We start from the raw sequence: 26,053 nt of genomic DNA on the forward strand, positions 1-26,053 counted from the left end.
TCTGACACTCCATTCACATTAATACAAGATTTCTGAAAACAAACAACAACAAAAACACTTCTTTATCATTAACTGCAAACTTAGGTTTTTGAAAACGGCTTACAAAGTGGCTTCCAAACTCTCAAGAAAAATGTAAAAGTGTTGACATTAAACACTTGTCTTTTGTCCATCCTATATATGAAATTCTGTCAAGGTTGTTTTTCACAGACTGTTTCCATTTTGTTACACTTGCAGAGTTCTGTCTCTGGTTTAAAGTGCTTTGACTTTCATTGTTCATCTGATATATCTTGTGTTTTTACTTGAGTGTTACTTAAAAGGAGATCTTAAATAATGTTTTCATACTGTAAGTGTTTTTGCTATACCAGATAACCTTATATTAAGTACGCTAGCGTTCAAAGTCTTTTGGGTCTGAAAAGAAGTTTTTGATACAAACTTATGCTCATCATCTCTTACAAAAACAAAACAAAAAAAAAACCACATAATTTTGTGAAATATTATTAATATTTGAAATGACCATATTCTGTTTAAACATATGTAAAATGTTAATTAATTCTGTAATGCCAACACTGAAATTTTAGCGTTCTGTTATGCTGATTTGGTGCTCAATAAACATTTCTTTTTATAATCAAAACAGTTGCTTAATATTTTAAAGTTGCTTAATATTTCTGTGAATATTCTCACACACACAAAACCTTCCACACCTGCTCTGTGCTTAATGTGCTTAATGTTCTTTTGTAGCAGCTGCATATAACTGTATTTATTCAATCAAATCTGGTATATTCGGTTATATATTACACAGGCCTCTGGAATACTTTGTTCTGATTGGTCAGTTGCAGAATTCAGCGATTTAATATTTCTAATATCGAGTTCTTGAGAAAATCACAATCTTATAAAACCTTTTCGCAATTACAGTTTCATATCAAAGAATTACCTCCCATATGCTGCCTGTCTGTAGATTTCCTTCCGTGAGGGTTTGATCGTCAGGATAAATTTGGTGTGAATGCTTTTTGATCTAAACCGATCTGAATAATGAATGAAAAGAGATCCATCTGCCCATCACGTCAAGACAAGACATCCACACTGAGGTTACCCTGGCCAATGTCTTGAAAGAATCGGTGAGAATCAAGTCTTTGACATGCTCTTGAGAAAAGGTTAAAAGAAAGAACTTCCCACCCTTGCCTTGGCTTTGCTTGAGATCGGTGCCAAGGGAATATATAACGGCTATACTCTTAATACAGCATGTCAAGAGATTTCTCTTTTGGAGGATGGTAACTCTTTCAGATGGGGCTCATCACCCGTTTTACTTGAAAGAGTGTTTCTAGAGCGCGTCGAGACGTTTCTGGGGTATGTTGTCCTTGTGAAACAGCAGGACTGTCAAGAGAACTTTTCTGCTCTTGAGGGTATGTGTCTGTGTTTGCGAGGCTCTCTGATAACTTAATCTTACGTCGAGCCGAGTTTAAGCCTGTATTTGGATTTTGTTGAAGAAAAACTGCAGGAAAGAAATATCACCAATGCTGCCTTCGGTATCTCAGCGGTTTCTCCAAGACAACGTTGAAGGATTTGGAGAGCAATGACTTTTTGTTCAAATTTTCTGTTTATAGATACACACTTTTCAGTTTGTTTCCAGGGCAACATTTGTCATTTTCATTTAGTTTAACCTGATGTACTAAAAGAACAACAACAAAAAAAAAAAAATTAAAAGAAAGTATACAAACTCAAGAAAATCACTGAAACTTCAGCTAAACAAAAGAAATCTAAAATGTACATTCAAAATATCATTCAAAATACTCTCTAAATACATCTCAATGATGCTGAGATGTACTCTTTTTAAATATGCTGTTTAAAACTAATTAAAGCTAAAAGGCATTTTAAAAGCTACAAGTGAATTAAGACATTATGATGTACAATATAAGAATGGATATTCTTTTTAGATTTTAGAGATCATTTAACAGTGTAATTAAGCAATTACTTTTTAAGAGAAAGTGAGTGTTGGATAATGGCAGTGATATTAAAAGATAATGAAAATGAGCATGCTTTATCAGAACAGAGCTCAACCATGTCCGTCGTTTTGCCGAGATACAGTACCAAAGTTTAAATAAAAACCCGACATTTCAATATGAACGCTATGTAGCCATAAAAATATTTTTCTGTGAATCTACAGTACTGAATGAAACCATTGGTGATGCAAGTGACATTATGACAATAGGATGACGATCATCCTATTATACAGCCCGTGGTGTAGACATTTAGAGATTTTAAGCGTTTAGCCGCCTGCCTGGGTTTGTATGAATGAGCGATTGTGTATGTCCTTTTCTTTCAGCCTTCTTTTTGTTTTTGTTTGCTCTCTCTCTTCATTCAGTGTTAGTTTAGTACTTCATTTTCAGAGCTGTCAGAGTTTGCATGCTTTTGAACTTTAATTTGATTATAAGCAAACAAAAAAGCGCTGAATGCTTCACTAACGCCCTTATCTGGCGGCAAACAGTAATTATTGTGCATTTGTTCTATTTGCCCTCTGAAGAATAACTTATTCTCTCAGCTGTACATGTCTACCTGAACACTAAAGGGTGATGGGAAATTTAAAACGATTTAATTTGTTTCTATACTGCCAAAACAAGCGTGTGTCCAGCAAGGGGGTTTTAGCTTTGCTATGCATTTCGAGTCCCTCCTTCAGTGTAAACAGTTTCTAGTGAAATGTAACGTTTTTGCTTCCGCGTTTTCTCTGAAGGTAACATTGTAAACTTCAGCAGGGGAATATAAGGGTAACTCTGCAGTCCTTTAAACCACATGCCATTTGAGATTGAAGAAAACTGTTGGTGGCAGGTGACAATTGGCCACTTTGTAAACAAAAATGAAATCCTGCAGAGTCACAGCGTGTGCCTGCAGCTATGTGTGTGTATAAAAAGATATCCTAAATCTGAAATTGACTGAAATATGTGCGAAAATGCATTGGAGATGCAATCGCTGTGCTTTAATTTTAATTTAATATTGATTTTAAAATCATATTATACTATATTATCATACACGATCAGTTTACTATTTGCCTAGGTCATTTAAAACACTGTATAAGTAAGGTTTCGATTTATTTTAGGTACATTTTATGTACCGTCTGTATGTTTCAGAATTTAAGCACACACACATTGTGATGAACAGTGAGCCTATAACTAAAAGTGCGAAAAGCATGAAGGTGCAAAAAAGCTCAGTCTGTTCTTTTCCTTTCTTTTCTTTTGTAACATAACACCCGATATTAGAGATCTTACACATCTGTCTTCTTCAATTTGTTCTCTGCACTGCCACTGGCACTGACGCTTGAATGTGAAACTGATAAAATCTAATATGCTGAAGCTATATCTAAGCTTCCTGCTAAAATATGGACCAAACAGTATTATCGTAGACAGTTGGTAATATATTATTTGTATATGTATTATAAAGATTAAAATGTCAAAATTTTTGTAGCATATGTAAGTTATACCGTATGAAGAAGAAAAATACTAACTTAAAATATTATAATTACTTATATAAAAATAGATAATATTTTAGAAAAAGAAAATAATAAATAGGCTAATGATTTCATACATTTAAAAATGTTTCATTAAAAACTAAAGCTAAATAAATTTTTCATAATTCATAATATTTTGGATTTTAAAAATACAGTTTTTGTGTAAAGTAATTTATTATTTTTAATACATTTAATTAAAAAATGCAAAAAATAAATACAATTAAATGCATTTTCAAACTTATGAATTTTAGTCTTTGGTCTATAATTTTCATTTCAGTGCATCAGTGGAGTAAGTATTAGTTTGAATGTCAGATATTGTGTCTTTATTTGGCAAATAAAGTTTCTCAAGTCTAATATAAGCCCTGCAGTTTTCACAGTTCAGGTAACACTGCTGATTCTATCCGTAATGTTTGTCCTTTCCATTTCACAGATCGTACTCTTTTTAGGGTTGCATAGTGGTTAGAGAGTTTGATTCCTAACCCTAGGGTTGTGGGTTTGAGACTCGGACCGGCAAGACCACGACTTAGGTGCCCTTGAGCAAGGCTCCGAACCCCCAACTGCTCCCCGGGCGCCGCAGCATAAATGACTGCCCACTACTCCGGGTGTGTGTTCATGGTGTGTGTGCACTTTGGATGGGTTAAATTCTGAGTATGGGTTACCATACTTGGCTGTATGTCACTTTCACTTCCTGCTTTATGTTCTTTGAGCGAGGTGTAGTCCTTCATAGAGAGAATTGCTGGTCATAAGGCACTTTTAAAGGGATGTGTGTGTGTACATATGTTGTTTCCCGTTCCCTTGAGAATCTTCTGCCTCCACTTTATGGAAATGTCACTGATCACCCTGTCTCTTCCGCTGCGTGAGTCTGTGTGATGTGTGTATGCGCGTACAAGTGTGTGTGGACAGCTTGTGCCGGAGTTCACCGAAATGTTTGTGTGTGTGTTTGATGTGTAAATGTCACTGATCACCCCGTTTCTTCCACCTGATTACCCATGCTTGCTTCTACCTGTCTGTGCGCTCAGATCTTCTCTGTGGGAAACTGTATCCTGAGGCCAGAGGAAAAGACTGGTGCATTATGGGTGGGGGGCCACTTAACTCCCCAAAACTGTGCGGTTGTGCTGTGAGTACATGCGGCTGTCACGCCGTCTCATTATACTGGAACCACAAAAAAGGTCAGATCTCAGGGTGCTGTGATCCTCACATGGTGTATTTGTCATTAGAAGAAATACAGATTTGCTTCATTAAGTTCAACATCAAGCTCCTTTCCTGTGAGATGAACACAGTAATCATTCATCAGTTAAGGATTAAAGGTGTTAGCACCAATGTTCAGTCCCAAACAATGATAGGAACTGGAGAGTTATATTATATATTAACAGTATATTAAAGAGCCAGTAAGATGAAAATTCTAAGCATCCTATCACTGTTTATAAGTCCTGTACATTAGGTTTAAATCCATCCAAGGTTAAAAAACATTGTCATTTTGTCAAAATATCATTTTAAAATTACCTCAATTCTCAGAGATCCCCAAACGGTTCGGGCAAAGCTGTTCAAAAGCTTCAGTTTCCTTAAACCCCACCTTTCGGTAGCATACTGTGTTCTGATTGGACAACTAACATAGTTAGTTTTGATTGGTTGTTCTGCACACACCTTCACGGTAAACAATATGTTAGCATCTGTTTGGGGTAATTATGTCTTATTCCTCTCACCGCGAAGCAAACAGTAAAATAAAAAACTTGAACAGTCTCGCTGCTTTTTCTTCTGTGTGGGCGTATTCAAGCCGCACGCTTCAGTTTGAATCTGAATAGCGCGTTCAGCGCGGGGGCGTGGTCACGAAGGGAGACATGAAAAACAGACATTGCATTGTTTTCATATGGATTACTTTATCACAGAATATCTGTTTTCGGCAGCACTTGTTTAGTTTTAAAGTAGACATGTCAAGCTTTCTATAGATATCTCTCTCATGTCTCTTCGTTGAGTATTCACGGAGTTACACTTCATTTTAATGACGTGTTTGTACATGACGATCAGCACAAACAGGCTGCAGACAGCACACACACTGATAAGACGCTCGGGAGAAAACAGACACATAACTTCATAATCATACTTCGCGTTGTGATTTTCTAAATAAAGTTGGCAATGAACCCTCTTTTATGGCCAAACGCTTTGAAAATCCCGCCGTGTACTCAACGAGATTAGAAAAGCAGTCATAAGTGAAATGTTGTGAACACAACAAAAGGGATTTGTTGTACTGCTCTGGTATTATGGTGAAAATGAATTTTAGCCATTGGTTCTTCTGATCTTCATTCTTTGACAGTGAAAATAAAACAAACTTGCCTTTACAATTAAAAACACACTGTCTCCTCGACATGATGCTCTCACACCAACCAGAGCGTCTGTGTGTGGGGGTGGGGCAGGTCAGAGTTCTGTTACTCCCAACACGGTAGGCGGAGATTATTATGCAAAGTGCTCCTAGTGAGGTACATAGAGAAGGGCAAAAGATTTGAAATCTATAACGACTCGTATCTGCGACTCAGTGTCGACTCCTTACTTTAGAAGCCAATAACTTTATAAATCGTGTACTTTTTGGTTTAATTACTTTGCACATTGTTTACACTGATGGACAGCTACATCATACACTGTAATACAGGTATTTTTTGATTTCCCATCTGTGTGGCTCTTTAATGTTCAAATCGATTAAAAATCTCACTTCTGTCAAGATGTTATTAAAAATGAATCTGAATACATCCTAAATTAACTTTGTCTCATAAAGAGATCTAATTATCTGGTTCTTATTGACATCGCATCAATTTAGTTGCATCAGTTTAGTCATTTGTTTTTTAATTGTTTTTTATATGTCTATAGTTTTCGTTTTTTTAGTTTTAGTTATTTAAGCACTTAAACTACTGAGAAATTTCAAGTAATGGGATGTTTTTAGTTTCAGTTTTAAAAAACTAAAAATAAACTGTTTTGCTCAAATTATTTTAAATTCTTCATAAAAATGACTGAATTCTTTAAATGTAAAAGATTATGCCAGACTACTTAAGGTGTTTTTTCAAGAATTCACTTTTGTAATCATTACGTTTCCTGAATTATTTTTGTGATTTAATTATATATATATTTTTTACTTTATCTACCAAAATCTAAAAATAATAATTATTTATTATTATTATTATTTTATAAAATGTTAAGATCTAAGATTTCTATTCTCTCACCTTTGTGTGTTTAAGCAAAGCACTTAGTGGCTGCAGGAGGGCTGTTTCTGTAATTAGTCTTTTTTTGGATGAAAGCGTTTGCTAAATGGCGAGTAATTTACTAACAAGTGTGATGGGAGCCACTGAGCCATTGGCCTTTAGCTTCACAATAACAGACTGAAGTCATTTTATCCAGCAGAGACAGTAAGAATGTTTCATTTGAATGTTGACCTGGGCAAGGCACCAGACGAGAAGACTGTGCCAAAGCTACGCAGCAATATCTTGCTGCCTTCTGACTAAGATACTTTGCTTTGCCCAAATCCTTAGGCAGCATCATGTGTAAATACATAACATATAATGCAATTACAGAACTCAGTCAAACAAGCTGTGAATAAATATAGTGGAGTAAAATGATGATATGGATTTATAATATCAGCTATGTATTGGTTATTGACTGTCACATGATATTTGTAAATGTAAATATTGTGTTTCTGATATTTGCCAGAATTTCAAAAAAGTATTAGCAAAAATAATACTGACTGTTTTACTCAAGTATCACATTGTTAGCTTGCTGGAGTCAAAGAGGTCAATGTTGTTAACTTGAAATGCTATCATCAAATTCTGTCAGAATCAATTGTCAGTTGTCTTTTGTGTGCACTTCACATTAGTCCTGCTCTTTCGCTGCTTCCTGAAAAACATTCCAAATCAATCGCTGTTTTATGCAACAGAGCTGACAGTATGTCTTCTGAATGTACATTCATTTTAGTATGACTAAAGACCGAATGGAAATTTTTGCATACCAGCTTCCATACGTTTAGAGAGAGTCTCATCTCAGGTCACATGCCTTCCCAATCCCGTTTCTGTTTTCTACTAGCTGGATGTTCTTCTCTCAGTTCTTCAGTTGTAGTGATGTCATCTGAACTATAGATGGAGAGATTCGATTCACAATACACAAAGGCTTTGAAACAAGTTTCCCACAAAGCACTTGAGTGAAAGTCCCTTTGAGATCTTTTTTCTGGGTTTACTGGGGGAATGTGTAGTATGTGGTCTGAATGCTGACATGAAGGTGACTTATTCTTTTGACAAATACCAGTCTTTCCTTTTACATTTAACTGGGTGTCTAAGGGCAAGTGTGTATTTGCAGATTACTATTAATCACAGAATCGGCTTTACTGACGAGATGCAGATGACCGTTGCATGCGATTTATCATGCAGCCCTTGTGTGTTGATCACAAAGTACAAAGAAAATGACTAAAACTAAGATGCGGAGTGTATTCAAAGCGTCACCATTACTGTTTAGAGTGTGTGGAATGGTGAGCTGTGATTGGTTAAGCTGATATATCGTACTCTGTAAAAAACAGAGACTGGCGATTGCCGTGGTTTGGAAAAATGGGAGAAAAAATTATGTAATAACTCAGTGAATATCGCATTTTGCATAAATATATATATATATATAAAAAATAATATTTTTGGTATCTTTAATACCAACTAGAAACCATACTGATTTTGGTGAAATCTCAATTTAAAAAAAAAAAAAATGCCGTTCATGGCATTTGGAACAAAACTTTTCATAGAGAGAGAGAGAGAGAGCGAGAGAGAGCGAGCGAGCGAGCGATACCCTCATATAATGAGATGTACTCTAAATGTGTAATCAGGCTCAGATATCAGTCTGGAAATAGCCTGGGTGATATAATATCGGCCATGGTTGATATATAGGCCATTTATCAGAGTAGTATCTGGCCAGTATGACCATTTGAAATATCATGGTCAGCACTTTATTCTTACGCTCAGTGTGCTTTCATTCATGCATCATAATTAGACATCTTTGCACATTTGGGGAAGTTGAACTGTTCGTTATATCAAAATTAAGCATGGGTTTTCATTTTGTTATTGATGTTCTCTTTGCAGACATCGCTCCGTACTTTAAAACGGAGGCAGGGGCTGCACAGACACACCTGGAGGGGAACAGACTCGTGCTCACCTGTCTGGCTGAGGGCAGCTGGCCGCTGGAGTTCAAATGGATGAGAAACAACTCAGATATCACTGAATACACACCAGAGTACAGGTAATAATCAACACATAATATACACTCTGCTGCACTGTCTCCACATTTAGACATACATATTTAATTGTTTTAGCTGTTTATATCTCTTATCCAAAAACATGCAACAGGGACAATCCTTCTGAAGCAACATTATTAATCACACTAAAATGGGCTTTAACATCTGATCTTTCAGGAGCTATTGTATTGTGTGAGATCATGTATTAAACCCCCAATTCACAAATCTTATTGGGATGGGATTTTTCATGTAGTTTGTTGCACTATTTTAAGATAAGTTCCCATTATCTTAACTGGCACCCATGTACCGAGGTCATTTGATTCTGGATTGCACTGCACAAAAAAATTGTGCTAAAATATAAAATAATATAGATGGTGCTGAGTCCTTCGGGATCTCATTTGTCCTGTACCCTTCTTTGGCCTCTTTCTCTTGTATGGTCATCCATCTTTGACCCCTTGTATTTCAGAGACATTATTATTACAGTGACTTTAGTGTTGTGTATAATAAAGAAATGGTGTATAATAAGAACAGTGCTAGCAAGATGAGCGATGAGGTCTATTTTCATCTTTTTTTAAAGCAATGACATTTGACTTTAAAAGGATAGATCATCCGAAAATGAAAATTCTTTCATCATTTACATTGTTCCAAACAGGTATGAATTATCTTTTTAATACTCAACAACACAAGAGAAGATATTTTGGAGAACGTGTGTAACCAAACAGTTCATTTCATAGTAACCACCTTTTTTTTCAACATGGAAATAATAATAAGAAAAACAAACTACAGTAAACTGTAAAACTGTTTTCATTATAAATCAGTGTGTTCGTAATTAAGACAACATATTCAAATAATATGGTAAGACACACCGATTTTCAATATCAATCACCAAAACGAGCAGTTCTGTACAGCTAAAAATAGCTGGACATGGATGAGACAGGAAGCCAAACCCATAGAATTTACAAATGGCCTTTTTTATGAAAAGAAAAAGGTGAATAGTTTGCCATATTATAGAAGTCAATAGCTAACATCAGTTGTTGGCTGAAATGTTGCCATGAAAATTTTTATGAAATTGCCTCACATTGTTCTAAACAGATTTGTCCTTATTGTTAACTAAAATCAATAAAATTTAACCAATTTTGTTAACTAAAAAGATATGGAAGTAAAATAAAATGAAATCATTTAACTAATATTTACAACAAAAGATTTGAAATGCTAAAGTAACTCAAGTTGAATTCTAAGTAAATACAAAAAAAAAAAAAAAACTTTAATAAAAATGAAGAAATTAAAGCTGAATATACTTTAAATATACAAAAACACAACAAACTTACTAAACATATACATTTAAACAAATGCATTTAAAAACTGATTAAAACTATAAATACTAGAAAACTATCAAATAAAATTGTAAATATATATATATATATATATATATATATATATATATAAATATAATATTAATAATAAAAAACCTGTATGATTTATCTTTCTTCTGTTTCTAATTCATCCTGACAGTAACATTAAAATGTAATGTTTTTCAGTGTTCCTCTGAATCTTTCTATAAAAATGACAGAGTGTTGAGTTTTCATCAGTGCAGCTGATTCCACATTCAATCCATGTGAACCATCACTTCTGCATTAAACACAGTCATCTGTTAAACGAATCAACTCAGATTTGAGCAGCTCTGACCCTGTGGGCTTGTAATCTTTCTCATTAAAGCACACACTCGCATCCATCTGTTCATAAATCCAAGCACTTATTAGTGTTCACTTTCAAACTCCTTGTCTATTTATTGTACAGGCTGAAGAAATCATGTTGCAAGTACTGATTACACATATTTGACCGTCATATAAGAGCCAAGTCTTGGAATTCATCCAAAATAACAGTATCATACTACTCATACTATTTTTGCGATTTATTCTATAACTTGGTGAACAGTATGCAAAATCATATAGTGTGGTAAACTTTTTATTCTAAAATGCGATACACTTGATTTGACCTATTAATTACTGTATGATGGAGGAACTGCACAGCTCCAATTTTTTTACAGCCTATTTCTTCCTTGGCTCATTATTGGATCAAACTGCAAGCAGTGAAGACAGTTTTATGCAAAAGTGAATTAAAGAAGTTTGATAACTTGAAGTGACTCACTGAATTAAACATGCAGTGTAGTGAGGTTATAATGAGATAACGGTGTAGTACACTACTGTTTAAAACATTTATCATTGCACAATGCACTCTGTTTCACACTCAAAAGGACATGGCATGCAGTATAGTGTGTACTGCACAGCAGGAACATCAATGAAGCATAATGTAAATCCCAGATCTCTTTCTCTCTTCCAGGTACACGATTATGTCATTAAAGCGGGAGGACGCGGGTATATATCAGTGCGCAGTGAGAAACAGGATGGGAGCACTGATCCAGACAAGGGCCGATGTTCGCGTGGCTTGTAAGTACATGTGTATGTTGTTAGAAAGGGAGTCCAGGAGGCTGATGAACAAATGGATTTCACACATCACCACACTCACCTAGAACACACACATATGAATGTAGTACAGGAGTCCCATTGGGGATGAACTAAAAGTGATGTTCAGGAAACACTCCAGTAATTTCTAAATATGCTGTCACTCCGGTACACTTTATTTACTGTTTGAAATACAGCAGGCATACGGGAGCAACAAAAAACATGTAGTAGTAGTTGTGTTAAGCAATATGCATTATATATTGTCATATTGTCAGCCTGTGAGATTGCCGGTACACAATATCATCAAGCAAATTTATTAAATGAATTACTTCATTACATAGCCAGAGAGAGAACCAACTCCAGGGTATGGTTAAAAGCAACCTAATGCTAATGTAATCTATTAAAGGCTTAGTTCACTCAAAAAAAAAAAATTCTGTCAAAAATTCTGTTGTTCCAAACCCGTAATGGTGCGTTCACACCAGACGCAAGTGATTTACATGTTAAGTCAATGCAAAGACGCGGATAGACATCCTGTGCTGCAAATGACGCATTGCAAACTGATCGTTTCGGGCGTATTGACACTCGAAAGGCGTGATTTGTGCGAAATTTCGCACCGTGTTAACCAATCAGGAGCTTGCTCTAGTAGTGATGTGATTACGACGTAGCGAGCAGAGGGGAAATCCGAAACAACAATGGAGGACAAAGTCATCGTCGCTGTATGTGGATACTTTTACAGAAACAGGAATAAAAAAGATCTTGCCTGGAAGAAATAGATTAATTGAATACCAAAGTCCAAAGATTACCTGTTAGATTTACCCAAAACTAGTTATATTTTATGTTGAACCACTAAAGAGACATCAGAGCCAGCGGCAAATGTCAGAAGGGCTATCCAAATTGAGAGTGCTCTAGGCGGATACATGATCACTGAGCTCCCGCTGATCGCATGGAGCTGATCGTCTGCGAAATCTGCGAAACACATTTTTAAATAGGCACTGTCTTTAGAAATAAACAGCAGATTTGAGTTTAAAACAACTACATTCTCGCCTGAAAAACTTCATGACACGATAACAGTAATATTTAGAAAATTATCAGAATAACTGGTGGTTGAAATCACAATGCTACGTGAACTCAACTGGCAGAAGCCCCTCCCATGATGTGAATTCGCATCTGTTGTGAAGTTAATTTAACGCGCGAATGAAGCGAATAAACTCAAAATGTAGCGTGATTTATGACTCATCTGAACGCTTCTGATTGGCTTTTGCATTCATAAGCTCAACAGAACCCTTTGTGATGTGTTATAACACACAACAATGTAAAAACCCGTAAAAATAAGTATGATGGCATAAATAACTTAAGCCCTAATATTAATTAGTTAATAATACTATCTTAATAATAATAATAATCATTTTGATATTGTCAAAGTCATCAGCCACATTATTATCGCTACACCATGCTATTGTCTATAGGCTCAGACCTTAGAAGTAGGCATTTTTACTTCAGTAAATTGCACCTCTCCATCTCCTTCTCTCTGTATCCATTTATTTCTCTCTCTTAGACATGGATAACTTTGCTGAACTGGAACAGAGGAAAACGGTCTCTCAGGGAAGAGCTGCTGTCCTGAATCCTCCCGCTGTGACCAGTTACCCTCGCCCTCAGGTCACATGGTTCAGAGACGGCTTCAAGATCATTCCTAACCATCGAGTGTAAGTGGCCGTTTTGACATCTAGGGAAATTCTGCCAGGTCTTTTCAATAGATTTAGATTGAATGAGAACTGGAGCTGCCAAGCTAGCTCCAAAATAATAATAATAATAATAATAATAATAATACTTGTTCAAACAATTAAAAAAAAAAAAAAAAAATAATAATAATAATAATAAAAATATTTTTTAAAAAGTATGTATCATCATGATGGTGACTAGACGAAGACACAATTTTCATTTGTAGGTGAATTAATCATGTAAATGATTAAAGTCTATTGACACCAACCTGTTTAAATTCATTATGTAAATGTATTCCTAACATTATAGTCTGTCAAAAGTCAGACAGACCTCGTCTGTACACTTTAGAACACACACACACACATGCTTGCATTGAGAATAGTGTTATGTACTGTACATCAATCACTGTCTACAGTGTCTTTAGACTGATTGCATCAGTTGGCCCCCGTGGCAATGATGTGCTTTATGACATTCATTGATTCTCTAAATGAACCGGCATGTCCTGCAGTTGTTGACGCCACGCTCCACATTCTTGGATTGTTAGTAGCAGGGTCGACACATCTGCTCATCAAGCTTTACTGTCAGCGCCACAGCAGCATCTGAGGATAGCTCACCTCGCCAGCTGTCAGTCAAACGGTTGTCATGGCACCTGTGAGACGGTCTTCATTTCAAAGGCCACTCGTACGTGAAATGCGTTAGTCTATCAAAGAAATGAGATCTAGAGGAGAGAGATAAATACTCATGTGTGTCCAATGAAAACACACCCACCCACGACTAGCACAGGGGTTGTGAGGAGAGTGCAAGTTGGTTTAGCATAAATCGAACAGTGTAGAGGGATTTAGACTTAAACTAGAAAAATAAACTAAATTCAGCAGGTGCTTTTCAGATAACTTCGGAATACCTATTTAAACTAAATGCCTTGTTGGCAGAGGCTGTTTACACTAACTCCGCCCTATAATTCGATCCGAGAAACAAATTTGTTGTTTGAAGGAAGGAACATTTTATTTTATTTTATTTTATTTTTAGCTTAGTGTGAGGAATAGAACAAAATAGAAGTGTTTCAGGTCTTACAAAGTCCATGCATCTTGAATCACGATACCATGTCAGCTTTCAGATCCCTCTTTGTGCTTAAACATGCTAGATATGCTTTGCTAACAGATCTGGGATTAGCTCCTTGACTCCATGTCAGTAAATAGTTAGGAGAGACTTCCTAAAAGACTACAAGTCTTCCTTCAGAAAGAACTGCAAAAACAGACTGAATTTGCCAATAAAAAAAATCCTCTTGATTACTCTTTGAACTTCAGATATGCAGACACACACTCCTCTTCCCTTCATCTAGCTCTCTCTCTCTCTGCATTCCTCCCTCATTTGAATGTTTTTTGCTCCTGTTTTCTCTTCCTGCTTTGACTGATTGTGATAATTGAATTTGATAATTGACTCTTTGGTTCCGTGGCATAGCAGAACGTCATAGATTGGACCACAGTGCCATCAGGCTAACTAAACACACATGACATTTGTCACAAACGTTCTCAGACTTTCATGTTTATGAAAATAATTGAGTGAAATATACTGACCAAATTTGTCCTGCTGTCACTACCTCTCACTAAAGTCCCCTTCACACCTAGAACAATAATTATATGATAACTTCTGTGTATTGGCATCCACACCAATGCACAAAAACATTCTGTTTATTAAAAGAATAAGCTGCAGTTATGTTGTGTGCTGCTTAAAATGACCAGGCTCTTCAAAGTTGGGTGGATTCTGATTGGCTGTCAGTCTTTTTGATTGCACACATTGGCATTACTGTGTATACAGTACACCCACAGTTCTTTTAAAGCTGCATTTATTTGAATAAAAATACAGAATAAAAACAGTAATATTGTAAATTAATATTATAATTTAACATAACTGTTTTCTAGTTTAATCTCTTTTCAAATTTATTTGATTCTTGTATTGGCAAAGCTGAATTTTCAACAGCCATGACTTCAGTCTTCAGTGTCACATGACAATAAAAAAGTTATTATATTAATTGTTTGTTTGTTTGTTTGTTTTTTTGGCCTATGTAACAATGTAAAAATGTTAATGAAAAAAAATCTAAAACAGATGGTCAGTAATAAAATAAGAACAAATGAACGAATTACAAGCAATAGCACAAAAAATATATAATAGAAAAAAAAGCTTTAGCTTTAAGTTCTTAGGTAGGTTTATTAGTAATCTAATAGTAGCATTCAGGTACCAAATACTATCAAGTTAAAATGTATTGAAGCTAAAGAAGTTATTCAGTTGAGATCAGATTAGAGAAGTTTTTATTTTTATTTTTATTTTATTTTTTTATTAACATGATTTATCCAAACAGGTATGTTAAGCTGCTGTCACTTGAAGAACCACTGCATGGATCTGTTCAGGTCCAAAGGCTTTTTATTTGACCCTAGCTAATGATGGGTACTAGACATAACTGGCATTTTTACTTAATATTGTCTGCATTTGTCCATTTAAGTGTGGTAAGATGCAAAAAAAGAGCTCAGTTTGGTCTGATCCAGTGCTCTCTGTGTGCACGCTTTGGGTTACTTTTGTGTCTTCTCATTCTTTAATGTTTTAAAATAGTTTGAATGCTTAAACTGGCAAGACTGCAAAATTTGTGTATGATAATCTTTCAGGAAAAGTCAAAAATTAAGCAATAATCTGCAGGGGGATATTTTCAAAAAGTGTCCTCCTGAAAATTTTGGCACGTAAGTTTTGTCCAAACTTTTGAATGATGAAGTTAATTCTAAAGAACTAAAAAGTTCTTTGCGTAACTTAAGTTTGTCCAGTGGCATCAGGCTGGACTCAGATTGTAATTTCTTTTTAAGAGTGTGGCTTCATAAGCAGCAGCAGCAACAGATCTGCCTGTGGACAGGATGCTAAGCAGCTGGTGTCCTGGTGGTGCCACAATAACCTGAAGCTGACTGCCCTGAAGCCTGCAGTGGATATTGTGGACTTAAAGAAGGACACACAAACCCCCACAACCCTGAACATCAGTGGCTCAGCTGTCAACACCATTGAGTCCTTAAGTGCACCCTTAAGAGGGAAGCAAACAGTGATACTGTTTTAAAGAAGGATCAACAGAGGATGTATTTTAAGTGACAGCTGGAGAAATTCAGTCTGCCATAAGATTCTACACAATAGTCTTTAGGTGCGCTTCCTTCATAGCAGTTTGGTGCAGGTCAGTCACTGCACAGGGATTCACTGAAGTAACAGTTCAGGTGCACTTCAGTTCAAAGTAGGCACTGTAAAGATGCTTGTCCTTCCTCCCTTAAAATTAATTCATTAGTTAATGCAAAAGTCAACCAAAACAGCACAGTTACAATATCTTTAACAATTTACATTACCTTTCAAAAGGTGGTAAAAAATATATTTGGATAACGTCTCATATACTCAAATAGGCTGCATTTATTTCATATATGTATAGTAAAAACAGTAATATTGTAATATAATTTTAAAAACTTTCCTATTTTAATGTAGTTTTATATTCAGTGACTTCAGTGCTCTGAAGTCATTCTGATATGCCGAGTTGGAACATTTCTTCCCATTATCAATGTTGACAACAGTCGTTCTGCCTAATATTTTATTTTAAACTGTGATGCAATTTTTCCAGGACATTCATAAATAGAAAGTTCAAAAAAGCATTTATTTGAAATGGAAATCTTTTGTACGTTATAAATGTATTTACCTTCACCTTTGATCCATTTAATGCATTATTGCTGAACAAGTAATAATCTAATTCATTCATTCATTCATTTTAAGACTCTTAAATGGTAATTTGTGTTTATACCAATACAAATATATATATATATATATATATATATATATATAGATATATATATATATATATATAGATAGATAGATAGATAGATAGATAGATAGATAGATAGATAGATAGATAGACAGATAGGTTGTATTAAATTAGCATTAGAACATGTATTATACAAAAAAAATATATTATAATACATTAACCTATGTAAAAAAAAAAAAAAAAAAAAAAAAAAAAAAACGGATCACCCAATATAAATCTTATTGTAAAGGGATACTATTTCTCATCTGGTAATGAAGTGTAAAGAACCAGCAAGACATAATGCAAGGGCTATAAATGTCCATCTGCTTCTCACGTATATAGACCAACAATTAAAAAATGTCACAGATGTAGCAGAAACCACTTAAAAAATTATAAAAGAAGATAAAAAATACAATCAATGCTGCCCACCTTAGCTCCAGAACATCTACAAGGTGCAACAATACACCTTCACTCACGAGTCATCATCTCTTTGAAATACTGTACTTTCATAACCATAAACACAAAAATAACAATAAACAAGAACAATAACCCTCATTAACATCCGAACTTCATCCCTGTTAAATGGTTGCTGTTGATGTTATTGTAGGCTTGCATTTACTAATGGAATTCAGCATCTTCTGCATTTATCACATGAAGGTCCTCCGATCCATAAACTTATTTTATCCAATGACCCTGCAGGAACCTTAAGTATGTGCACTGTGCAAGTTACGGAGCTGCAAATTTGACCAATTTACGGCATATTGTATATAGCTTTTGTATGTAATATTTTCCATGACTAAACCATATTCAATATGCTTTTCTTCTATCTACCTTTATACTCCACATTTTGCAGTCTTTTTGTGTGTACAGGTCCGTTTATTGTGATCTTGGGGGCAATTTGACAAGTCAAATTCCATCTAAGTACAGTTTCCTGGCTTGTAAACTCAATTTGATATTTCTCTGTGCCTTTCCCATGGTGCACTCTATTCTTCTGTTTCCCCCTATTGTCACCAACTTGAAATAATTTCACCACTGCTATTAAGTGTTTGGTTATCTGCACTGACTATGGTTTAACTCATTCACTGCAAAGCTACAGCTGGTATATTTCTAAAAATATATCTATCTATCGATCTCTCAATCAATCTATATATATATATATATATATCTTATTATTTTTTCAGCTCCACTACAGGACAAATCAGAATCAGGGAAATAATTATTCTTTCCAAACAGGTTTTCCAAATGCTCTTACTGTCCACATCTGGCATTTCTGAGGGGCCGTTAACACAGAATGCGTTTTTCCATATTTCTCCCATGGTATTTGGTAGATGGACATGTTTAACTGCTGCTCTCTAGTCTTTTGCAGCATCTTGGACATAAAGCAGCATTCTAAAAATGCTTTATTTGTTCCACTACCCTCCTTCTTCCATTTTTTTCTTCCGTTAAGCCATCTGGTCTAGCCCCTAACTCGTGCCATTGGTTGAGCCAAATGTTGACATGCTAGAATGTTCAAACAAACAAAATAATGTTCAGAAGCGCTGAAAAATAGACAAGGTGCCAAAGTTTGGCTGGTTACCATTGTCCAGTTATTTTCTGCTGGTTAATGCGGAAACTAAAACAATTGGTAGCAAAAAAGCGTAGTCTTCCATTCTATTTAGGCTGTCTGTGGTGACAAAATTGCAAGGAACTTATAAGTTAGAAATGTTTTATTTTACAAGTGATCATTTTTAGTGGCTCCAAAAGGGATAGTTCATCCAAAAATGCCCATTTCACTGAAGAAGATATTTTGTTTGTTTTTGTATATCGGTGGGGTCTAATGGATTTCATACAGGTTTGAAATGACATGACGATGAGTAAATGGTAACCTAATTTTCATTTTGGATAAACTATCTATTTAATTTTAAAGTTAGCAATGCATCTAAAACATAACAATCGTCACCTTACACCTTTAAATCCAGCCTGAAAGTGTTAGTTAAAGGCCTGGAATGTCTTATGTTTTAAAGTTGAAGGTGAAAGTGTGAAAACATCCCATGCTGAGATTTTTCCACTGTGGATTTATTTTGGACTGAGTGCGAGACTTCTCTTTTTTCATTTTCCTTTCCCTTCCCTTCCCTATTTTTTTCCCCTGGATGGAGAGGCTGGAATTAAAGACTCTGAGTTCAAAGGGATTTTTTTTTCCTTACAGGAGATAGATTAAAACGCTTATTCTTGACGTTTTCATGTGGTTTCTCTCTTTCTCTTTCCCTGTCTGTCCTCTCGCTGTCTCTCGCTCCCCATCTAACTTTATTTCACCTTGAACTCCATGTGAACAACATCCAGTGCCCATTAAATATCTCAGGGCTTATCCTTTTCTCTATCTTCCTTGTCTTACCGCTTGTTTGCTTGTCTGATTCGCATTTCCTGCCCTAAAAGCTCTTCCATATTGAAGCCAGAGTAAAGGCTATTTAGTTCCTAATGGTTCCTCCTCTTTCACCTTGAGACTGTGTATGCGTACATGCATTAGTGTGTGAAAGTATCCAGTAATCAAAATGAACCCACTCTTTGAAATCTCGACAAAAGAGCTCTATATATTTAAATGTGGACAGTCACCCATGACTGGACTTTATTGACATTACATGGTGGCTCACGCATTAAAACACTGAGCTCCTCTGTTTGAAGATTACTGTAGGCTTTGGCCAGCGTTTCGGAGGTCTGCCATTGCGTCAGGATTTGATGTGGAGAAACTGTGCGCTTACATAAATGAATAATGTCAAAGTCACAACTAATGTTTTTTTTTTTCAATTTCATCATCTTTGTCATTATTTGAGCTGTTACAACATCACTTCTATTTTCAGATGTCATTTAAATTATTGAGGTTGGGTTGAAGTAGTGCTGAAAGAGTTGGTTAACAGCAGCCCTACAGTGTCCAATCCCAACGGTGTCATTCCACCTGGAGTTTTCACTCCGTTTTATGGTTATATAATGGAAATTTTAACTTCACCATAAAAGTACTGTAAGCAAAGAGTCCTGTACTGTGTAGTTAAAGGGGTAGTTCACTCAGAAATTGATTTTGTCATTTACTCCAGGTTGTTCCAAATCCGAATGACTTCTGAATGTTCCTGGATATTCTTCTATGGAACATAAAGACATTTTGAAGATGTTTCGATGTCATTTCAACGAAAGGGGAGTTTCAAGCTTCTGAAAGCGCCATCAAAGTAGTTTCATACTACTTGGACAACTAAATTACATATTACATAATATCCTACTCGTATGAAAACAACAATAAATTAATGTGTATTTTATGTTATTAAAGCTGTCGAGCTGTATCACTTTAACAATAATTGCATCCTGCTTGTTTATTGGTTTCAGATGCAATATTAAATTTTTTTGTTTGTTTTTAATTTAGTTTTTAATTTCTTCCAAACTAAAATACCTATCATCTTATACTGCTATAGTGGTTGGGTACACCAATAAAACATTCAAACTGAATTTTTTGAGTCTAAATAATTGTCATTTTGTTTTACGGTACCCTCTCAAATTTTGCAGCTTCATCACATTTCATATTTGTTTTCAAGTTTTGCCTTTAAATAGTCTACAGTATTTAACGTTAAATACATATTCAAACCTGTGTCAGCTCACTCTTTATAGTGTGACAGCATGCCTTGCTTAAGTTTATGTATAATTCTTTAATATTATTTGAATTAAAGTTGATATGTGTAAGCAGCTGTCTGTATTAGTTCTTTTGTCACCTAGTGCTTTACTTTTAGAAATGGGCTTTCGGTAACGGGCTGTTTCTCTGGAGAGTTCTGACAGACAGGATTGTGATTTTTTCGGGTTTTCTGCAGGTTTTCTGGGTGTGGCACATCTAGTTGTGGCGGTGACTAAAGTGTGGAGCTCTTAGTGCTTTTAAAAACTTGCCTCATATAAAGGTGTGATTGTGTCATGTGTGTGTGAAAATTTGAAAGCGCTATTGACGTTTGTCACAAGAGCACTATTGAACACAGACCATAGAGGAACATGAAAGCCCACTCTCCCTTCTTTCCTTATTCATTTTGTTGTGTTTTTCTTTAGCGAGTTATTTTTTCCTGCCCTCGAGAGAGATAAAAATATCAGTTCAAAAAGTGGCAAAAGCCTCACATAATGTAAGTGGACATGTGCGCATGTTTGTGCATGTTCATTTTTCATCGTGTCCAGTGATGTATTGATTTGTGAATGTGTGCTGAAAGGAGTAATTATCACATTGCCCTCTCGCCGATGAGACCATAAAATAATAAAATGCTAATGTGCTTTCATTAGTACTTTACCTTCCACAATTTTACAAATAAGCCAATTGATTTGGTGCAGGTCACCCTGAGATTACAAAGGAAATGGAGTCCTAAGTGGACAGTGTTGTTGACCATTCTTATAAGTGTTTTGTGTGTTTCTCTTTTGGTTTCAGAGCAATAACATTGGACAATCAGCTTGTGGTTTTGGGCACAGCGGCAGCAGATGCGGGTCGGTATTATGTACAGGCCGTTAACGAACGTAATGGGGAAAACAAAACCAGCCCTTCCATTTACCTGAGTATAACAAGTAAGTTTATGAATAGCATTTACTATACATACAGTATATATGTGTTTGCGTGTGTGTGTGTGTGTGTGTGTGTGTGTGACCCTGGACCACAAAAACAGTCTTAAATCAATGGGGTATATTTGTAGCAATAGCCAAAAATACATTCTATGAGTCAAAATGATAGATTTTTCTTGCCAAAATCATTAGGATATTAAGTAAAGATCGCGTCCCATGAAAATATTTTATCAATTTCCTACTGTAAGTATATTAAAACTAAATTTTTGGTTTGTTATATGCATTGCTAAGAACTTCATTTGGACAACTTTAAAGGCAATTTTCGCAATATTTAGATTTTTTTGCACCCTCAGATTCCAGATTTTCAAATAGTTGTATCTCGGTAAAATATTGTCTTATCATAACAAACCATACATCAATGGAAAGCTTATTTATTCAGCTTTGACTGGTTTTGTGGTACAGGGTCACATATATGCTTCCCAGTATATAGTCTACTGGAAATGTATGTCATTTCAATAGAACTTACAGTAGATCTTAAATGCAAATAGTTTAAAGCTATTGAAAAATTAGGAATCACTGTATTATAACTTTCATTATTAAGATTAACCAACTTTGATATTTACTGTCTGTTTAAATATGTGTTCCTGTAGCTCAACTGGTAACGCGCTGTGTTAGAAGGCGCAAGGTTGGGGGTTCGAATCCCATGAACAACATGATAGTAGAAAATTGTTAGCCTGAATACAATGTAAAACACTTTTATCCAAAGCGTCTGAAAAATGTTTATAAATATATATTTCGATTTTAATCAACTAGTGATCGTTAGGCATCATATGTTTGTTAATGACTTGATAATTAAAGTTATTTAATCTGCTAATGAGTAAAATGTTGCTTGGAATTAATGCAGATATGTTGTGGGTTCACTTATCTCTGTCGCATGAAAACATTTGTGATAGTTAAATATCACAGCTGATGTGTAAAACAGGGACTATATTAGAGACTATATGATGGGAAATATTATGCAGTTACATGAATTTCTTAGGTCCTCAGTGGGTGTATAAAGCAAAATTAGATGTTAGACTAGATTTATTCTTTTGGGTGCATATGGTGTGTGATTGTAATGTGAAATTGTAATATGTTTTATTCAGTGCGGCTCTCTGGGACAAAATATTGACTTTTTTTTCAAGTGGATGTGCTTTTAAATTAAACATATTGACCCTCCCTTTCACCTTACACATTTTCAACCATTTCATTTCTCTATATTGTCAATATGCTGTAGAAACACTAGTGCGTGGCACAATTTGTAGGTTGGTTTTTAAAGGACATTAATTTCGTCTTTTTACTGTAAGTGAAGGAGAAAGTTGTTTTTGCTCCTAATTAAGGCCAGAATTATAATTTTTTTAAACAACTAGCTACTTTTCAAAGTAGAATGACATAAAAGTACCATGCAGAAGACCTTTATAAATCTCATTTCAAATGAATGTAAAACTAAAGGAACAAAAGGGTAAGGAAAGTGTTCCGTGTGAAAATCATCTCTTTAAGTCATTAGTTTCTCTGCAGTGTTTCATGGGACAAGAGGTTTATGACTTTCAGTCAAAATCCACCATTTGGAGAAATGTCATTTTTTTCTAATCAAAAATTTAGAGGAAAGGAGATGTTGAAAGTAGTTTAAAGGATCTGAAACTCCACAAACAGAGTGTTGAGTTGAATGAATATGACAAGGACATAAGAAGGGGAAAGAACAAAGAAATTAGTAGAGAGCTGACAGCAGGAGGGATGTAAAAAAAAATCTTTTTTTTTATTTTTTTTATTGACTCATTATAATTATTTTTATGTCATTTTGTATTGACCTTTAAGAAGTTTATGAGCTTTTAGGGTATTAAAGATTTATGTTTAATAATATAATATAATATAATATAATATAATATAATATAATATAATATAATATAATATAATATAATATAATATGATATAATATAATAATGTCTTTATATTGTATTTCAGAAGCATTGCACTTTAATATTGGTGTTGTAACACATCATTGAAATATACATCCAGCTAAATACTTGCACAATCTGTAGATACTGCTTTTGATATTAACAGGCACAGCCCCTGTTGAAAAACCCAGCATATGCTGGTTAGGTATGTTTTGAAGCATGGCAGTTGGTTTAAGATGGTCCTGTGCTGGTCCTAAGCAACTAGCTCCTGCTCAGGGCCAGCTTATAAACAGCTCAGGACCAGCTTAAACCAGGTGCCATGCTTCAAAACATACTTAACCGACACATGCGTTTATTTATTTATTTTTTTCAACAGCCACATGCTCACTTGCAAACATATATCAACATTAATATTAATATTTTGAGGCATGTCCCAACAGTGTTCTGAAGGAACCTACTTGACTGAATAAGAGACAGGTGGCGTCATAAAGTCAGGATGTGAAGAACACTGAACCTTAAAGTTGAGCCTCTCATATAACTCATATAACTCGCACACACACCTTTCATAGTGTCACTGTGAGTAAGAACAACCGAATCGATGTAAACATGGATATAAAGACTAGCGTGTCACTTTGTTTGACTTTTTTAGCATCTCATGGTGTCTTCTGTGAATATAAGTGTGTGGCTTCGTGTGACTCATCTCTCAAATGTTGTCTGTGGTGAAGTGAGGCTGAGCAGGAAGAGAGAGTAGGCATCCATCTGGACCAGAGGATGGAAACCAGACGGTGACATCTGGAGAGAGACAGACAGAGAGAGAGTAGCATCTCATATATATTTGTAGGTGTTCATACGTAAATTGGGGTTTTAGCAGGCATATATTTAAATAGTTTAGATAGAAAACTATTAGTAGTTTAAATAGAGAGTGTATGAGCAGAATATGACAGAATCTAGCCATAGTATGTATGAACTTCAGAGGTGTTCAGTTTTTTAGAAATCCTTAGAAGATTGAGGAATTTTTAATTCATCCAATTTAAGGGTTGATATCATTGTATTTATAAGAAATTAACACAGTTAATGGGTTTGCCTGATTTGGTATTATAACATTTCATTCTGTTCTTTAGCTTTGGTTATAATTAACTCATATAAAGAGTGCAAATTACCGTATTTTCCGGACTATAAGTCACACTTTTTTTCATAGTTTGGCTGGTCCTGCGACTTATATTCAGGTGCGACTTATTTATCAAAATTAATTTGACATGAACCAAGAGAAATGAACTAAGAGAAATGAACCAAAAGAAAACATTACCGTCTACAGCCGCCAGAGGGCGCTCTAAGCAGCTCAGTGCTCCTGTAGCCCACTACTGAAAATATAGAGCGCCCTCTCGTGGCTGTAGACGGTAATGTTTTCTCTTGACTCTTGGGTCTAAATAAATGCGACTTTTAGTCCAGTGCGACTTATATATGTTTTTTCCTCATCATGACGTATTTTTGGACTTACGCGACTTATACTCCGTATACGAAAAATACGGTACTTCAATTTTTGTATAAGTCCCATTTGGATTTAATTTATAACTTGCCATTTAAAACTTGCCATTTAAGCATTTTTCAAAAGTTTCTCCATCTACATCAAACACTGAATGACACTCTCTGGAAAAACACACAGATAGAGTCCAGGGACGTCACAGTCGTAAAATCTGGTTCATACTGTGGCTTATTCTGAGCAAGAGCCACCTACAGAACGAGCAGGTGTCTAACTGTAGTTTTTGTTTTGAGCAGCAGGTTGATCTGGATTTGGGTGGTCTGTGGGCGGCTAAATCACTAATATGAGATTCTTATCTATGATGCGTGCGCCCACTTGAACGAACATTTAGAAGTATTTTGACAGTCTGTGTCTCTTTCTTGCCTCTTGTTATTTCTGTTTACATTGTTTGTTAGTGCCTGCGTGCCAGATGTTGATTATGCACGGTTTAAAACTAAATTCATCAGACACTTGTCCCTGGTGTCATATGCATTTTTAATTGTCTCACAGAATCTCTGCTCCTGCCTCTCTGTATCTCTAGAGATGCCACTTCTCTTTGTTCAAGGCCTTCATCCTCTCTCTGAATGTAACCGCAACATGGCCACATGCACAAAGCAGTTTTTTAAGTGACAATTGCATTAAATTTGAGAGTCATTGTTTTTGTGTGAATACAATAAATAACTTTTCAGTTTCAGCTTTTCATTACCTAAAGTAATTTACTAGTGTCAGAAAAGTGTTTTAATGATTTAGAAAATCCCTTATGCTCACAAAGTCTGCAATTATTTGATAAAAAATAAACGGTAAAATGGTAAAACAGTAGTATTGTGAAATTTTTAATTAAATATAGAATTCTTTGATGAATAGAAACTTCAAAAGAACAGCATTTATTTAAAATAGAAATTAACATATATTTATACATATATACATATATATAACATTTGTCACTTTTGATAAATTTAAAGTGTCATTGCTAAAAAAAAACTAGTATTAATTTCTTTAAAAAAAAAATAACATTTTTTTTGAATTAAGTTAATTTTTTCTTACCTTATTGGCAGACTGAATTTATGTTAGTGCTATTTCTCTGAGGACATAGCAGATTTCATCCTTAAATCAGCAAAACCTTTCAAAAGCCACCACTAACTGTAAGACTGTAATCCATTGGAGTTTATTATTGTCCTAAACATCTAATCCTCAAGATTAAAACATATCCAGATCAGGATTAACACATCTGGAAAATTACATACTCATTAATCTTTAGACGAGATTTATGGCCAACCGTTATTTACAACCGTCTCTGGACCTGGTGTTTGATTTATTGC

General features: G+C 35.1%; 1 protein-coding gene across 4 annotated transcripts in view; it reads left to right on the top strand.

Moving 5' to 3' along the window:
* sdk1b (sidekick cell adhesion molecule 1b) overlaps positions 1–26,053 on the top strand; it is a 190,938-nt gene that overhangs the window by 65,726 nt on the left and 99,159 nt on the right. For all 4 annotated transcript variants that reach the window (XM_026204260.1, XM_026204263.1, XM_026204262.1 and 1 more), the window contains exons 3-6: positions 8,593–8,749; positions 11,085–11,191; positions 12,762–12,909; positions 21,154–21,287. In XM_026204260.1, the coding sequence (XP_026060045.1) occupies positions 8,593–8,749; positions 11,085–11,191; positions 12,762–12,909; positions 21,154–21,287 (546 nt within the window). The remainder of the gene's footprint in view (positions 1–8,592; positions 8,750–11,084; positions 11,192–12,761; positions 12,910–21,153; positions 21,288–26,053) is intronic.

The sequence above is a fragment of the Carassius auratus genome, chromosome 26, assembly GCF_003368295.1.
Source record: "Carassius auratus strain Wakin chromosome 26, ASM336829v1, whole genome shotgun sequence".
Lineage (NCBI taxonomy): Eukaryota > Metazoa > Chordata > Actinopteri > Cypriniformes > Cyprinidae > Carassius > Carassius auratus.